The sequence below is a fragment of the Zalophus californianus genome, chromosome 4 (assembly GCF_009762305.2).
Source record: "Zalophus californianus isolate mZalCal1 chromosome 4, mZalCal1.pri.v2, whole genome shotgun sequence".
Taxonomy (NCBI): domain Eukaryota; kingdom Metazoa; phylum Chordata; class Mammalia; order Carnivora; family Otariidae; genus Zalophus; species Zalophus californianus.
Genome location: NC_045598.1, coordinates 77,862,414 through 77,881,147, shown reverse-complemented (window position 1 = coordinate 77,881,147; position 18,734 = coordinate 77,862,414). Strand labels below are relative to the sequence as shown.

The following is an 18,734-nucleotide window of genomic DNA, read 5'->3' as shown; positions in this document are numbered from 1 at the left end:
CTTAAATTTTAAACATAGAGAAATATAGTCACAGTAAATTTTAATAGCCTAATAAGCACTATATAGATAGTGCTAAAGGATATAAAGTATTCTTAAGTTTTGACTTGGTTCTTACATGGAAAAGTAGTTTGCACAAAAGATAACTTTTGGTGCTGAGTTTTAAGTGACCAGAGTTGAATTTATTTTTATGGTTGTGATTAACAATTATTGTACAACTAAAATATACAAACCACTGTATTAAAAATTGTTGTGAGTAAGGTATGGATATAGATGAACTTTTTCCCAAGTAATTCACCGTTTATTTGGGAATACCAGATGTGCCCTGTGTATATGTTAATATCTAAAGAATAATTACTAGAGTTTAAAGATGTTCAGAAAAGAGGTTTTGACAAGTAAGAATTTGAAGAAATAAAAGGAGCAGAAGGTTGTCACCCTTGTTCTTGTGTGGATTACTCAAAATCTGTACTCTTTTCGAGTTCACATTTTGAGACTTTCATTTTCTCTTTCTCTCTCTTTTTTTTTTTTTTGTCATTAAAACTCAAAATCCATGGGAAGGATTTATGTGTAGAGAATGTTTGAATGTAATGACATCTTGTTTTGCCTTAGAACAATCCTGGTTGGAAAAACACATTTCTGACTCTAACAAAAAATAAAATGGCAAACACTGGGTCTAACTTTTCCTCCCCCTGTTCTGCCCTACTATCCTGCCAACATATTAAGTCCAAGGAAAAATTATAAGAATAATAACTTAAATTTTCTCTGACCACTTCTGTGGTTTATAATGTAGATATGTAAGTTACATAACTAAGGTAAAAATTATGAGACACAATTACTACTTGTAATAAGAGATATAAGGAAAATGCTTTTATTTAGGATATTTTGTTCTCTTCTCCAAATAAATGAGTCTCTGGTTATGTTACTTAACTCTCTTTAATTCAGTAAAGTATTAAAATGGCAATATTTTAGAAAATGATAATTTAAGAAACATGAAAATATCAAATATCAAAGTTTTTCCTCCCCATAGTTTTACTGCAATGATAACTTTTAAAGTATCAGTGCATGTGGCAACCCCAGAAAGATGTGAAGAAATGGTTCAATACAATATCAAAGATCTGTTTGATGAAAGTTAATAATTGATAGCCTTAAAGTTGAAATGGGACAGCTATTTTTTTCTTATGTGTTAAATGTGTTTTTCATTTTAAAAATACAAGGCTTTGGCAGAGATGAATTTAGGAAGGTAAGGTTCAAGTGTGATAGCAGTGCATTTTAATTAAGGAAGGGAATGTTGCTAATTTAAATTTTTAATGGGCCATTATTTGTGTGGTCTAAAAGTTTGGCATTGAACAGTGTTTATTTCCTTTTACATTCTTTGCTTTTTACAGATTTTTGGGCGGTGAGGTATGAGAATAAGGAAAATGGATAAGGGTTCTTTTAAACTAAAATAAATGTATTTTATGTATTTTTAAATATAGTAAGCAGGAATCCTTGAAACCTTAATTTATATATCTTTATGTTACCAACATCTGGATCTATACTGTCCAGTATGGTAGCCACAAGCCAGTTGTGGCAGTTGAACACCTGAAATGTGGCTGGTCTGAATTGTTATGTGCTGTAAGAGTAAAATGTATACCAGATTTTGAAGAGTTGATTTGAAAAAAAGAATATCTCATTAATTAAATTTTTATTACGTGCTAAGATGGTATTTTGACTATATTTGGTAAAATTATTAAAATTAATTATATATTTTTTACTTTATATGTGGCTAATAGAACGTTTAAACTGATATAAGGGGCTTGCAGTATATTTCTGTTGGACAGGGCTGATCTAGATGATCCAACTTTCATCTTACGTTTATAATTTTACTACTAAAGCATTACCTTTTTTCCTGAGGATATTCTCTATAATACAACCAAGAATATTAAAGAATTAAAAAGCTTGGGAGCAAAACCAATCTTTTCAAGTCTCTCTGTAAAAAATTCATGTATTTTCAATCATAAGAGAGGCCTTTAAGATCTTCACACAAACTATTCTTTTTCTTTTCATTGAGGATTATTTTGCATTTTTTATTAGTTGTCTGATTTCTTAAGGAATTAGATGATGTTATTAAGAGAATTTATTGAACTACTTTTTCTGTTGTAACTAGCTTAGCTTCACATTGTGTTTTTAAATTAAGAAATCTTAGAAGTTAAGTCTGTTATGCTTGTCTGTCTGGAATGTCTATATAAAAGTAATCCCCAAACCATCAGTTTCTGGCCAGGTTATTTGGGAGGGAGGTACAAGTCTCCTGTGTTTGCCTTCTCTGAGACCTCATCTTAAAGAAACAGAAGCAAAATAAAAACCCCCATGCTTTTAGAACTGGAGAGATTCCTGTCATGTAGGCATCCCACTGTGAGTTGTCTCTGAATTGTTTCCTGTGCTAATTCCTTGGGTTTTCTCTTAATTCTCCCCTTTTTTGTTTCTCTTGCTCTGAGACTTGAATTTGTGCTTGATGATGTTGATGAGAAGGGGGTGACTACTCTGTGAGTCAGGCAAGTATTTTGCTGCTACTGGTTTGCTGTTATTCTAGCTTGCTAGTTGCTGTTTTTCTCCCAGTACATTCATATCCTGTTTCTTTGATGTAACATTACAAGAGATATTTGAATCCCTGTTTGGAAAGTTGATTCCCCTGCAGTAAGTGCCAGTGTATTTAGCTTTCCAAGTGTTTTTCTTATATAGCAGTTTTTTTAACCTTTGCTTTTCTTAGGTCTTTCGTTAGCTCTTTGTAAATTATCTTAGCAGTTTACACATTTCCAAATGGCATGATGACCTGTTGCTGTTGTATCCTGATCTTTTAGTTCTGGTACCCATAGGGAAGTAATATGCTGAGTACAATAGGGTATTCAAAAAGTTTACTGTCAACTTTTCGCAAATGTGTTAGTTTCCCATTGTCTATGGAGGATACATTCCAAGAATGCCAGTGGATGTCTGAAACCGTGGATAGTACTGAACTCTGTATGTATTGTTTTTTCTATACATATGTACCTGTGATAAAGTTTAATTTATAAATTGGGCACAGTAAGAGGTTAACAACAATAACTAACAATACAATAGAACAATTACAGCCATATAGTGTAATAAAAGTTGTGTGAGTGAGGTTTCTCTCAAAATATCTTAATGTACTGTTCTCTTGTAATGATGTGAGATGGTAAGATGCCTACCTATGAAGTGAGGTGAGTGACGTAGCATTGTGACATAGCATTAGGCCACTGTTGACCTGCTGACCATATGTCAGAAGGAGAATCATCTGCTAATGGACCTCAGTTGATTGTGGGTAACTGAAACTGCAGAAAGTGAAGCTGCGGATAAGGGGGGACTACAATAATTGCCAGATTTCTATTTCTGGGCTTCACCTCTCTTCTAAGGTTCACACTTGTCTTTTCCATTGCTGTGCTTCTTACCTACGTTGATGTCCCCCAAGGTCTTCATACTCCAAATACCCAAAAGAGAACCCATTGTTTTCCTTCTCCTCCATTGTGTTTTTCAACCATGGTATTATTGTGAGAGGCTTTTTCTTTGATGTTCATCAAGTGTGCACTGCCACACACAAGCTACTCTTTTTTTCTCATATGCCCATCATGAAGTAGTACATACTGTGCTGTTTTTCCTTAGGTAGGTGACCCCTTGGTGAGGATAAGGTTCAGTTCTCAATAGCAAAGTTATGGTGAAGGTAATCTGCCTAATAAAATAAAACTGAAACTACTCTCTGTGTTGACATATTCCCTTGTTCTCAGTTTAGTCACGAGTTCTGTACATTAGGGAACTGGAAATGCTTTTTCTCTGCCAACTCTTCTAAGCTTCTGGAAGCAGCCAAACCTAGACTTGCTCCATCCTTGATGCTACTTGAAGTGAAGTCCAACTGAAAATTAGCTTTAGCACCCCCATCTCAGATAATGTGGGGCTATAGCCATTTTGAATGCTGTCCTTAGAGCTGGAGCTACTCTAACAAAAACTTGGAGTTGCTTACTTAGACTGAGGATTATGTATTCTCCAGTCAATAAAGATCCAACCTCTGATGTCTTAGTCTGGCAGCATTCTGGGACGATGAATAGATTTGGGCTTGTGAATTACTGTATAGCAGTGGCAGATAAAAAATGTCCAGGAGGCCACCCAAACCTGTGGGGCATGCCTTTGATTGTAGCATACAGTATTCCCGCTGGGCCAGTATTCTTTTCCTTGAATCTGATAAATTTCTTCTTATTATTAGTCATACAGAACTTATGATGGAATAGAAAGGTAGTTTCCTTTTTTTGCAATAAATCTGTGCAAGGCAGTGAACCCACATGCTCTGGAAAGAGGGAAATAAGTACATTTTGAATAGACTTCTCAGTAGTCCAAGGACCTATGAGTAATGCCATATTACCATTTTCCCAGTTGCTGGCCTCAAGTCTTTGGAAATTGCTGACATATTCAGGTAGTACACACCCTCTACTACCATGTCAGAATACTTTAATTATATTGAAACTAGGTGGCAGCCTGTTTAGGAGTCTTCCTGAGTTGTTTCATCACTGTATTTAGCAAAGAGAGATAAGAATACTTGATTCTGGGGCACCTGGGTGGCTCAGTCGTTAAGCGTCTGCCTTCAGCTCAGGTCATGATCCCAAGGTCCTGAGATCGAGCCCTGCGTCGGGCTCCCTGCTCAGCAGGAAGCCTGCTTCTCCCTCTCCCACTCACCCTGCTTGTGTTCCTGCTCTCACTAACTCTCTCTCTGCCAAATAAATAAAAATCTTAAAAAAAAAATACTTGTTTCTAACTACACATTCTGTAAAGTCTACATTTTCTTTCTTTTTTTTTTAAGATTTTATTTATTTATTTGAGAGAGAGAGACAGAGCATGAGCAGGGGGAAGGAGGCAGAGATAGAGGGAGAAGCAGACTCCTTACTGAGCAGGAGCCTAATGCAGGGCTCAATGCCAGGACCCTAACATCATCACCTGAGCTGAAGGCAGATTTAACCAAAAGAGCCACCCAGGTGCCCCAAGTCTACATTTTCTTAATGAGTGTGTAAATTCTTTTCCTGTGTACCATGACTTAGAAGCTCAGTGGGGAGGGTCTTAACAGTATCAGTTCAAGTATTACTTCTGGAAAATGTTCCAACTCTCTAACAGAAAAGACTTCTTCATTATACCTATAACATTGAAAAAAATTCTAAAGTTTATCTTTAGAAAAGTCTGAAATCTGCTAGAATGACTAACAAATTAGAAAAGGAAGAAATGGAATAATGTTCATATTTTCCTTTTTTTACAAAATAGATACATTTAGGGGCACCTGGGTGGTGTAGTCGGTTAAGAGTCTGACTCTTGGTTTCAGCTCAGGTATGATCTTGGGGTCCTGGGATCCAGCCCTGCATCAGGCTCTGTGCTCAGCGTGGAGTCTGCTTGGGATTCTCTCTCTCCTTCTCCCTATGCCCCTCCTACTCATTCTGTCTCTCTCTCTCTCTCTCAAATAAATAAATCTTTAAAAAAACAACAATAAAACAAAATAGATACATTTAATGTATAAAAAATAGTCCTTTACAAAGTAATAGTCATTATTTTAAAAAAAGTTTAAAAGGGCTCTCAACAATAGAAAGCAGTAGTTTCTCACCTAATTGTCATTACTTCTAGTGTCATTAACCACAGACAGTATTTTCTATAAATTTTTATAAAGTTGATATATAATTTGCAATCAGAAATAAATGCTCAGTTCTTTTTTTTTTTTTTTAAAGATTTTATTTATTTATTTGAGAGAGAGAGAATGAGAGATAGAAAGCACGAGAGGGAAGAGGGTCAGAGGGAGAAGCAGACTCCCCGCTGAGCAGGGAGCCCGATGCGGGACTCGATCCCGGGACTCCAGGATCATGACCTGAGCCGAAGGCAGTCGCTTAACCAACTGAGCCACCCAGGCGCCCCATAAATGCTCAGTTCTTAAGTATAGTTTGATTTTGGACAAATTTGTGTATAACCCACATGCCCATTAACACATAGATGATTTCTATCATGGTAGAAAATTCCTATCATCCCAGAAAATTCCCTTGTGCCCTTTCTAGCAAACTCACCCCCCTGAAATCTCTCTTCTGATTTTTAATGTCATCGAAACATTTTACCTGTTCTTTTTTTATATAACACTTTTTTGAGCTATAACTCATATACATACAATTCACCAGTTTAAAGTATACAATTCAGTGTTTTTTCAAGTATTCAGAGTTGTATAATCATCACTACAAGAAAGCACATGTCCATTAGCAGTCACTGTCCATTCCTTCTTGCTCCTCTCACTTCTCCTCCAGTTCTCAGCAACAACAAATCTACTTTCTGAGTTCTAGATATTTTATATAGGTGGAATCATCCAATATGTTTCCTTTTGTGACTTCTTTCACTTAGCATAATGTTTTTAAGGTTTGTCCATGTACCAATATTTCACTCCTTTTCATGACCAAATAATACTCCATTATATGGCTATACCAGTGTTTTTTTAATCCATTTAACAGTTGATGGACATTTGGATTGTTTCCACTTTTTTGGCTAGTATGAGTAATGCTGCCATGAACATTTGTTGTGTAAGTTTTGTGCAGCTGTCACCACAGGGAACTGACATTCATTAGCAGTCACCTCGTGTCCCTTCTTGGGCATGGATTTTCATTTATCTTGGTTATATACCTCGGACTGGAATTGCTGGTTCACATGATAATTCTTTGTTTAATCATTTGAAGAATTACCATACTGTTTTCCAAAATGGTTTTACCATTTTATAGTCCCACAAGTAGTGTCTAGTGTCCTATGCCTCCATTTCTTTACCAACATTTGTTATTAAGCCTTTTCGATTACAGTCATCCTAGTGGTTGTGAAGTGGTGTCTTATTATGGTTTTGGTTTGCATTTCCCAAATGATTAGTGATGTTGAACAACTTTTCATGTGCTTATTGGCCATTTGTATATCTTTTTTTGGAAAAATGTCTATTCTGGTTCTTTGCCCATTTTTTAATTGGGTTGTTTGTCTTTATCACTGAGTTGTAAGAGTTTCTTACATATTCTAGATATAGGTCTTCTGGCTTGCAAATATTTTTTCCCATTCTGTGAGTTTTCTTTTCCCTTTCTTGATGGCATCAAGGAAGGTATGAAACATTTTTAATTTTGATGAATTCAATTTGTGTGTGTGTGTGTTTATGTGTATTTATTTATTTAGTTACTTGTGCCTTTGGTGTCATTTTTGAGAAGGCTTTACCTAACCCTGAGTCATGAGGACTTACTCCTATATTTTCTTCCTATACTATACTTGTTCTTGAACTTCATATATGTGGAATCATGTAGTATATGCTTTTTTTGCATCTGACTTCTTTCACTCAACCTAACATTTATAAGGTTCATCTATGTTATATGTATCAGCAGTTTGTTTCTTTTTATTACAGAGTAATATTGCAATGAATGAATATATCACAATTTGATCACTTATTTTTTCTGGATATTTGGGCTGTTTCTAGGTTTTAACTATTATGAATTAAAGCTTCTATGAACTTTCTTCAAGTCTTTCTCTTGTTGGGTCATATGAAAATGTATTTAGTTCTTCAAAGTTGTTGAAGTATGACATCACTATATGACAGTTACAAGTGCTCCCATCCCAGGGAACACTTGGTATGGTCAGTCTTTAAAATTGTAGCCATTCTAATGTATACATAGTTTGATTTGATTTGATTTTTATTTTTTTTATTTTATTTATTTATTTATTTATTTATTTATTTGATATTTGTTTTTTTTGAAGATTTTATTTATTTATTTGACAGAGAGAGACACAGCGAGAGAAGGAACACAAGCAGGGGGAGTGGGAGAGGGAGAAGCAGGCTTCCCGCGGAGCAGGGAGCCCGATGTGGGGCTCAATCCCAGGATCCTGGGATCATGACTTGAGCCGAAGGTAGACGCTTAATGACTGAGCCACCCAGGCGCCCCTACATAGTTTGATTTTAACTTGCATTTCTTTGATGACTAAAGATGTTAAGTGTTTTTTGATTGCTTATTGGCCGCTTGATTATCTTTTTTTGTAAAGTGTCAGTTTTAGTCTCTTACTCATTTAAACAGCTGTGTTGTTTGCCTTAATTATTGATTTTAAGAGTTCTTTATATATTCTGGATACTAATCTTTTGTCAGATACATATGTTGAGAACATTTTGTTCTCAGTGTATGGCTTACCTTTTCATTTTCTCAATGGTATCTTTTGAAGAGCAGAGTTTTAAAGTTTGATGAAGTCCACTTTATTTTTTAATCAATTTTCTCTTTTATGGTTAGTGTTTCCTTGTGTCTTGTTAACACATTTTGTCTCCTCCAGGGGTAAAGGCTTTTTCCTGTTTTCTTCAAGGAGTTTTAATAGTTTAACTTTTATATTCATGGCTATTGACCATTTGTGTCATTTTTATATGTCATGGTAGGGACCGTATTTTATTTTTTTATTTTTTTAAAGATTTTATTTATTTGACAGAGAGAGAGAGGCACATAGAGAGAGGGAACACAAGCAGGGGGAGTGAGAGAGGGAGAAGCAGCCTTCCCGCGCAGCAGGGAGCCCGATGCGGGGCTCAATCCCAGGACCCTGGGCTCATGACCTAAGCCGAAGGCAGACGCCCCGTAACTGAGCCACCCAGGCACCCCTGTTTTATTTTTTTTATTTTTTAATGATCTTATTTATTTATTTGACAGAGAGAGAAACACAGCGAGAGAGGGAACACAAGCAGGGGAAGTGGGAATGAGAGGGGGAAAAGCAGGCCTCCCACGTAGCAGGGAGCCCGAGGTGGGGCTTGATCCCAGGACCCTGGGATCATGACTGAGCCTAAGGCAAATGCTTTACTACTGAGCCACCCAGGTGCCCCCGGGACAGTATTTTAAGTAATGTAGTATCTTTATTTGGAATACTTCATTTATACATTTTTTCTTACAGTTCTGTGTATTTGTTTATGTTATTTCACTATCCTTTGAAGATAAACTGCTTTACCCTCTTCTCTAACTCACCCATGATTGCACTTGGCATTCCTGCTTATACCAGAAGTTATAACTTGGCAATCTCTGAGACCTTTCTGACTCTCTAAAAGCCTTCTGTTTAGGCACTTTTTCATCTATATTTCCATTATATCTCAAACTTACATTTAACTTAGGAAATACCATTATTTTCTTTTTAACTCCATGTCTCTCTATTGATGGTAGTGCTATAGTTTAGTTACTTGGCCTATAGCAAGCACTCAATGAATAATGAACTGAAATACAGGACTTAGGTTCAGGTTGTTTCAGTAGTTTGTTTCTCTATTCCATTTAGAATTCTGAGGGATTAGACTCATACATAAAAGTATTTACATATATTTACTAATTTTTCCATAGGATATATTGAGGACTTACTGAAATAATATCTGTGGAAAAAACAGTACTTAAGTAAAACATTATTTTTTTCTAATAAAGAATATTTATAGCAAATAGTTGATCCTTAATTTGCCTGGTTGTATAAATTTTTCTGTTTCTGGCAATATTTGGGATATTTTATATAAATTACTGAAATGGAAATGTATTAAATTATCCCATGAATAAGGATAGAATTTGTTCAGTTTGTGTTATTGTGTTGTATTATTGAATATGACATATTTGGGATTTGAAGTTTTTTTTAATAGGGGAATTTTGATTTTATTTCATCTCAGTCAATATTTAATGTACTTTGTACTGAGTTAAATGCTGTCAGGGATATAAGGATGAGTAAATTATAAATATAAAGGGTGTTTCTGTGGTCTGTTCAGTAGGGTTTGACACCTATGTTTCTTTCCTTTATTAGTTTTTATTTATCTTAAATTATTACTGGGAGCATTTCTTATATCCTAAGCAGATGACTTACTCAAGAAATTACTGGAAGTAAATAGAAGTCATGTTAAAAACACAAATAGATCTTTTAGGACCCTTATTTGAATGACATGTAATTCACATCTTTATAGTGATGGAGCCACATTGTCCAAACTTTTTTTATAGTCTGTGTCTTTATAAAAGAAATAATGCTTTTGATGTTGTGGTGAGTCATAGAATTGATCTCTGAAATTATCTTAATTCATCTTTCAACAGATAAGGAAACACAAAGGCGATAGGGCCTTAAGAGTGAAGAGGTCTTAGTTTGAGAGTGCAAACCCAGTGATAAATAACAGCTGTTAGTTGGCCTGAGTTTTTGGGAGATAGTAGGGATTATGGAGATTGAGTGGATTAAAGTCCTCTATCTAAAGGGAGAAGCTCTTACTCTGCTACACTTTGTTGTTCCTATGCAGAAATATGGGCCTGGTTTTGCCCTATCTTTTTATTTTCCAAGAGAACCCCAGAATTGTAAATAAATATAAATATATGTGTATATAAACAAATAAGTAAAATCTTCCAATTTTAATATTAATAATTGTTCAATTTATACAAACACTGCATGGCCAAACCAAACACTCTGGGCAGATTTATACATGGGTAGAGAAAAATTAAAAAAGAGACGGGATTTGGATGATTTGTACGGCTTTGCCTTGCTTTTTTCTAGCGCAGGACATATTCTAAACATATTAGGATTAGTTCTTTCATAGAATTTGTTATACCTGTTCCAACTGTAGTTTCTTTTTTCCTGAAGCCCTCCCAACTATTTTTCTCACCAGATTTCTCCTAATTTGTATTGTTAGTGGAGATGAAGGGAAATTATAGTGGGACTAATAGCACTAAAATATTTAACATAACTTACCATCAAGTTCTGAAATTGTGGGGCACCTGGTGGCTCAGTCAGTTAAGCATCCAACTCTCGGTTTCAGCTCAGTTCATGATCTCAGGGATGTGAGATCAAGCCCTGTGGCAGGCTCTGCGCTCAGTGCAGAGTCAGCTTGAGATTCTTTTCCCCTCCCTCTCCCTACCCCTCTGCCTCTCCCCCTGCTCTCTCTGTCTCTCAAATAAATAGTCTTTAAAATTTTTTTTAAATTGCTATGCTTAGATGACAAAAATAGCAGTAATTTTATAGATGCCAATCAGATATTATTGAAATTATGCATATTCTAAAACCATAGCTATAGTGAAGCTCTAAGTATCATCATTACTTCATCAAGTATCACTGAAATTAGATCTTGAGCAATTTTTAATTATGTTTTAGATTGTTAGAGACGGATAGTAAGTCTTTAAGATCTGTAAATGGGTCAAGAAGAAACAGTGGCTCCTCCCTTGTATCAAGTTCATCAGCCTCTAGCAATCTCAGCCACCTTGAAGAAGATTCTTGGATTCTTTGGGGAAGAATTGTTAATGAATGGGAAGATGTACGCAAAAAGAAGGAAAAGCAAGTTAAGGTATTTGTATTCTTTGTTGAAGTTCTTCCTCTTATCCCAAAGGGGCATCAAGGCATGGATTAATAGAAGATTTTAAAAAATCAGATTCTAGTACTTTCCAAGTGCTGTAATAGAGCTCTGCTTTATATGTTTTCATTTATTTGTGCCCATATAAGTTTTGACTTGTACATATCAGTTTTTATAGATGTATCCTAATCGTAGAAATATATAGCTGAAAATTATTTTAGAAATTAAATCCTCACATTTTATAGATTCAGGAATGAAGTCATAACATCTGATATCTTTGACTTATCAGTATTTAACTTTTTTTGCCTAAAACACCCCTTTGAAAGATAATGGTTATTGTGCTTTCATTCACAGCTCTGCAGATTATCAATTACTTCCTTAGTAGCTTTAGAGGCCATCCTTTGGGAGAAATGTCAAGAATTTGTCCATGGCATTGTAACCCTCTGAACAGAATAGGATACAGTCTTAGCCTTGGTTAAAAGGTTCCCTAGTATTCAGAGTAGCTTTGTGAATTATAAATTTGATAAAGTGTTCTACTCCATTCCAACCCCCAGTAAGTCTTCTTTGGCTTTTAAGGTAAGAGACTTAACTGGTTCATTTTTAAAATTTTATTTTACTTTTATTTTTATTTTTAGGAGCTTGTTCGTAAAGGGATACCCCACCACTTTAGAGCAATAGTTTGGCAACTTTTATGCAGTGCACAAAGTATGCCAATTAAGGATCAGTATTCAGAACTCCTGAAAATGACCTCACCATGTGAAAAATTGATCCGAAGGGACATTGCTAGAACTTATCCTGAACACAATTTTTTTAAGGAAAAAGATAGCCTTGGACAGGAGGTTTTATTTAATGTAATGAAGGTAAGTTCTATTTATTCATTTTTTGAAATGAATTCTCAGAAGATTGAAATTATACATATAATGAAGCATGGACCCTCGGCACAATAATCAGTTTCTTCTGCAAAAATTGGTTGTTAGCCTAATTTCTGCTTTATTTTTGATGCTACATTACTGTCTAGTTTAGAGAACTTAGAAAATTCATCACTTTGCTTAGTACTAGTTGGTTGAAATCAAATAACCTATAAATCACTATACGCCATAGAAAGATCATTTATGAAAATGGATAATTTATCTTCTGTGAGTTTCACAATCTAGGAACAAAGTTTTCTGCTTACTGTGGCCAGCACTGTTAAAAATTCTTAGCCCTTAAAAGTGTGTGCCATTGTAATTTTTTCTTTCAATATTGCCTTTTTTCTTCTCATAATTCCTTTCCCTTTCAACTACCTCTGCGAATTAATTTCTTCTTAAACCATCTCAGTTTTTCCAGTGCTTTACCCTAACCTTACTCTGGTTTTAGCTCAGATAAACATTTTTTAAACTTAGTTACTTCACTGAGTACAAATTCCTTTATTTTCTTGTCCTTAGGGGCTGTCAGTTTCTAATTGGGAAATTGTCAAAAGAAAATTTTATATAATAAATCACCTACTTTTTAAACACAGGATAGCTTGTATAACAAGCAAGCAAAAGCTTTTCTAAAAAAAATACATGGTCTTTACTCCACTATCTCACAATTTTTAGGTTTTTAGAGAAGGAAGATATAATACATCATGTTAAAGTATTCTGAACATTTTTTACTTTTTAGGCATATTCTTTGGTGGATCGTGAGGTTGGTTACTGTCAAGGAAGCGCTTTTATAGTTGGATTGTTGCTTATGCAGGTAAGTTTGTACAAGTATTAAGTATCTGATTAAGTTCTTTATTGAAGTTGGAGAATTTAAAAATCATCCTTGTTTTTATTAAGCATTAGATACTGGAAATTTTTCCCTAGGCATAATTTAAATAGGGATATTTAGTTTGCAATTTAAAATATTAAAAGTGTTGAAAATAACACATGCAATAATATCCTGCCACTAAACAAAATTTCAACTTCTTGGTATCTACATTTGGACCATAATATTCCACTAAAGCCTGTATCTACTTTTAAATCTTAACTTATATGTCAGTATTTAATAAAGACTCATCTTTTCCAAACCAAGGAGGACATGATTGAAGTGTTGATATGAAAATCTTACTAATATTATACATCTTTGCAAATTTACACAGAAATTTTGGTTGTCATAGAGTTGAGGGCATGTTACGCCTACCTTGTTATAGGCTCTAAAATAGAGGTACTCAGTTATTCTTACTGCCCCAGAGATATAACATATTTCCATCACCATCGAATAATCTTGGAGTGGGTTCGGGTGGGATGTTTTCCGAAGTCAGGGACAGGATCATCATTTATATCTTTGAAGGGAAATGGTAAGTAGTGTTTTCTCTTCACCTTTGTTTAAGTTTTTTTTTCAAGTCCATCATACTCTATATTATTCTCAGACTAAAATGTAATCCGAAGAGAAACCTTGGAGATAGCTTGATTTGAGTCATATATACTGGTTTTTGCATCTCAGTACTACACTGAATTCTGTGAATGTCGGCTAGATTGTTTAGTCTCTCTCTGAGCCTTAATTAGGTAATACTATCTACTTTCAGATTCATTGTGAAGTCATATGAGATAATAAATGTAAAAACCTAGCATAGTGTTTGCCACATAGTAGACGTGCAATAAAAGTTCAGTGTCTTGCCCAAGATCACTTTTCTTGGTTGATAAAAGCAGAGTAGGAATCTGAAACTGTTTCCCCATTCTTCGCTTCAGTTTCCCTAGAGTTCTGCCTGAGTTTTAAAGCTCTATAACTGTGACATACTTTTCTGAGTAGCAAAAACCTGATGTCAGAGACATTGGTTTATAATAAAAGTGACAGATTTTTATTTTGTTTTATGACATAAGAACTACTACCAATTGTAGGATAATTGTCCATTTTTAGGTGACATTGGATTGTAAATAATAAAAACAAAACTAGATTTGTTAACGTCGAGGTGTGACGGTTTTGTACGATTGTGTTTTTTCCTAGTTTGTAATTGATTAGTATTGGTAGGATTTTTACTATTGAACTCAAGCATTCCTATTATCAATCCAGTGATTTTTTTTCATAATTCTATGCCTTTTACTTTCATATTAGCTCCAAAATAACCTTTCAGTAGTCATTTCTATTGAGCATTTAAAGAGCAGCTTTTCCTTACTTGAGTTAGGAATCTCACAACAGCAGACCTAGCTCTGTAGGAATCCCAAGGGGCCATCACATTTTCCTTCAGGATACTGTAGGCTGGTAGTGGTTCTTTTATTTAGTGATTAATTTACTTGGCTAGTATTGTCAATGGCCCCTAATACATTACCATAATAATAATTTTCTAGCCCAGGGCCATAAGCTAGAAAGCCCCCTCTCTTTGTTTCTAAAGCTTATTCTGATACACCCTGTGCTCTCTTGCCTCCCACATACTAGCTTGGCAACGCAACTTGGAGTCTGAGAAAAAAAATTTGCAGAGTTAGCTTAATTAGTACATGTTGTTTTAAAATAGCTAAAAGTGCTGGCTATATGTTTTGTGTGTATCTTAATACTCATATAAAATTAGGTAGATTTTGTCACCATTAGACCTTTGCAAAAGGTATGGATTCTCTTTAAGTTAGTGTCATAGAGAAAATATGTAGCAGCGCAATTGCTCTAAAATTCAAGTGCCCAGATTTCTAATAGAAAGGAGTGGCTATAAAACAACTAGGTGATTGTTCTTCATATTTATATTTCACTTGGTGTCATACTTTTTCATTTTGTGACCATTGTTTCAGTCTTTTTGAGAAGGGCCCACTGATTTTTTTCTTTGGGGTCTTTTATTCAATTACTTCAACTCACTTTTTAAAAAATATTGTCAGTTCCCATGTCAGTGCTGTTGCAGAGGAGGAAGGGAATGAAACTGCTTTTGATATGTTCAGAAGAGAAGAATTTCTTATAAGACAAAAACATGTATTCATTCCCACTGTGACTAGAATGAGGGGTGGTAGAGGTGGAATGCAAAGGGGAAGGTAGTGGTAGGAGAAGAGGTTAGAGAAGTAGTAAGGGGTCATGTAATGTAGGATCTTGTAAGGATTTTGGCTTTTACTGAGGATATGAGAAGCCACTAGAGTGTTTTGAGCTGTAGAGTGAAATGGTCTAATTCATGCTTTGAAACGATCACTCTGGCAGTTCCATGCTGTACGGGGAATAGGCAGTTAGGAAGAAAGCACAGGGAGGTGGCAGAGTGACCCATGAATGATGTAGGAAAAACACCGAGTTCAAAGCTGATGGCCAGGAAAAAATTCTTGAGATGTCTTTGGTGCAAAAGGTGGTTTTTAATAAAACACGGAAACAGAACCCATGGGCATAAAGAGTTGTACTGGGGTCACGAGGAGTGGCCCATTATATACTTTGAAGTTGGGAGGGGTTAGGGATATTGTAGTCTGTAAGGAGTTTTGGAAACAACGTTTCCAGAACCTTGAGGGAGCTAGCTATTGTTGGGTAAAGGTCATTTATTCCTGTCTAGTAAAACCTTAGTCATGAGACCCTTCAGATGTTTATCAGTGGGTCGTATTTTTGGGGGATGATTGCCAACATGTATCTTGGGGGATAGAGATAAAGGAACTTTCCAAAGGAATTTTTATATGTTAGAGTAGACTTACAGGATCCTGGGATTGGGCTAAGATTGCCTTTTGTCCTTAGCAAAATATTAACATTGAGGCAGCTGAGTTCCTGGAGGAATATTGCTCTGCCTGTGTCATGGTCTTGTCAGTGGAGCAGAATGGAGAGACTTTTCTTCTGCTTTTGTTTCCCACATCAGTGAAGAGCCTTGTGGAGTTGTCCAGACAATGGGCTGCTCTTTTGATAGTGGTTTGGACTAGCTGTAAATGGTCGGAGGTGGTTGATTCTTGAAATAATTTGAATTTAGAGCCAACAGGAGTTACTGAAAGATTAGATGTGGAGTAAAAGAGGAAGGAGATTGTGATGATGCATATGGATTTTGAGTGGAAGTTTGGGCAAGGAATGGCAGGGTAGGAAATTACAAGTGGTTTGAGATGTCTTTTGGACATCCAAGTGGAAATGTAAGTAGGGCATTTGAAAATATGAGACCAGAACTAAAGGTTCAGGCCAGTAGAAGAGAGAGTCTAGGGGTTATAAAAAGGGCACAGATGCAGGTAGGATGGTATTTGTGGTGGTGTGAGAATGGGAAAATTCTGTTCTAGTTGCTTCTAGTTTTTAAAAAACTGAAATACCAAATAAGATCATTAGCTTAGAGTTGAGTGGGAAGGAGGTAATGGAAGCTTGAGGACAGAGAAGTTTGAAATCGTGGCCTAGGAGAATGAGAGTGATTGAATTAGGGAAATAAAGTATACCAGAAGCATTAAATACCCACTGACATTAGTGGTCCTGAATTCAAAGTGAGACCGGCCAGCATGGTTAAGTGTTTTGTTTTTACCCAGCCACTTTCTGCTATCTAGATGTAGTTGTAGAGTTGGATTTATCCAAGGGTGGAGTTTTTGAGTTGGAATTATTACTGAGAGAGAAAGGCAAGAGTAATTGTGGATATAAGTGAATGAATAAATGTAACAGGGTAGGTAGCAAAGAGCACAGGAACAGAAAAAAGGTAGTGTGCTATAAATGACTGATATGCTTGCAAAGTCATATAGCTGTAAATACTCTGTGTGTATTAATCTTCATTGCAACCCTATGAAATAAGTGCTGTTAATTTACCCATTTGATATATGTTGAAACTGAGCAATAGAGAGGTTGAGTAATTTACTGAAGGTCACAGAAACAGAACCCATGGGCAGAAGGAGTTGCACTGGGGTCATGAGGAGTGGCCCATTATATACTTTGAAGTTGGGAGGGGCTAGGGATAGCGTAGCCTCTCCCACTCTATTAAGTGGTATTTGAATCTTAAGTGGTGTGGCTCTAGAGCCTGAGTGAGGATCATTGGAGGAAAGGAAGGCAAAGATCTGCTAGGCCAGGGAATTAGTCCTCATGAAAATGAGGAGGGTTTGGGTCAGTGACCTAGAGGTTTGTAGATACTACAAAAAAGAAGAGTCATAAGTAATACCTACAGGTATTGTTTCAGAGAGAAGGGGGAGTTAATGCAATGACAATGAGTCAGTAAGGTCTAGGGAAGGACATATACCTCTCTACTCCCTGGCTTCTTCCAGTGCTATGGGAGAGAAAACAGCCACCTTAGCAGAGACAAGTTTCAGTTAGAGGAAAATGGTGAAAGAACATTTGGTAGAGAGATTGAGGATGTATGTAGGATATTTTGTGGATGGCAGTTTATGAGTTCTAGAAAGTGCTGTGGAAAGGGTTTAGGGAAGGCTGAATATAGGGTTAGATTAAGGAGCAGTAGAACCACATGGGATGAGAGTTCTGGGTTGTTGGGCTTCTTGCAGTGAAGTAAAAAAGTGGGGCTGTAGGGCTTGAAGGGATTGATAGGAATAGTCTCCAAGGCAGAACTGTGGCTGTGTGTGTGGGGAGGAAGGAAGTACAGGTTTTACCAACAGTAACACTTGACTTCTATCCGTGACTGTGTCAAGGCCAGGAAAAAGGTTATTAGAAGCAGTCTTTAATAAGAAGAATACCTAGAGAACCTTTGAGTTTCCTCTTTTAAAACACATTGATATAATGTGAGTGAATGAGCATTAGAAAATTAGAAAATATTCAGAATATCTGTGTAGCTCTTCCATTCATTATCTTATTTGGTAGAGTTTTTCTTGTGAGTTATACATAAAATGTGAAATTGGTACTTTTAAACCTTGCTTACAGATTCTTTGAAAATTTATTTTACAAGTTTGTGTGTGTGTTTAACATTTCTGCTCAGAACTGTTGAAAGTTTTCCCATCGCACATAAGGTAAAAGTCCACATCCTTACAGTGGCTTCTAAAACTCTATGTCATTTGGTTCCCTGTATTTCTCCTTCATAACCTAACTGCACTTGTAGAATTCCTCCTAATTAGTAGTCTCCTATATGCTGTTCCTTTAGCATGCCAGTTGTGATTCTACTTCAAGGCCTTGTTTTATTCATTCTCCCAGGACTGTTCTTTCCTCAGTCCCTCCCTTATTTCTTCAGTATTCTGTTCAAATGCTCCCCTATCAAGGGACTTTCCCTAATCTGCCTACATAAAATAGCAGTGTATCTTCCAGAATTTCCTGTTATCCTACTCTATTTTATTTCTGTAGCACTCAAAACCATCTGGCATACATACTAATTGATTTATTACATTTATTGTCTGTCTCCCCGCAGTAGGATGTTCAAGTTCCATGAGGGTAGAGTGTTTATTTTGTTCACTGGTATATACCCAGAAAAACAGAAGTATCTGGCTCTAAATGAATCTTGGTTTATTGAATTCATGAATTAGGGAAGTGAGGCAGTTAGTCTCAGAGGTTATAAGATTTAACTTCTCATTCTGAGAATGGGAGATTGGAACCTTTTGATTGCTACTTAACATTGTATCACATGGTC

At 35.9% G+C, this 18,734-nt stretch overlaps 1 protein-coding gene across 13 annotated transcripts in view; it reads left to right on the top strand.

Moving 5' to 3' along the window:
• Positions 1-18,734, top strand: part of EVI5 (ecotropic viral integration site 5) — a 197,574-nt gene that overhangs the window by 47,476 nt on the left and 131,364 nt on the right. For all 13 annotated transcript variants that reach the window (XR_003523070.2, XR_003523072.2, XM_027611578.2 and 10 more), the window contains 3 exons: positions 11,134-11,323; positions 11,965-12,189; positions 12,971-13,045. Coding sequence is in view for 11 of the 13 variants with exons in the window: in XM_027611578.2 (XP_027467379.1) it covers positions 11,134-11,323; positions 11,965-12,189; positions 12,971-13,045 (490 nt within the window). In the remaining 2 variants the exon portion in view is untranslated. The remainder of the gene's footprint in view (positions 1-11,133; positions 11,324-11,964; positions 12,190-12,970; positions 13,046-18,734) is intronic.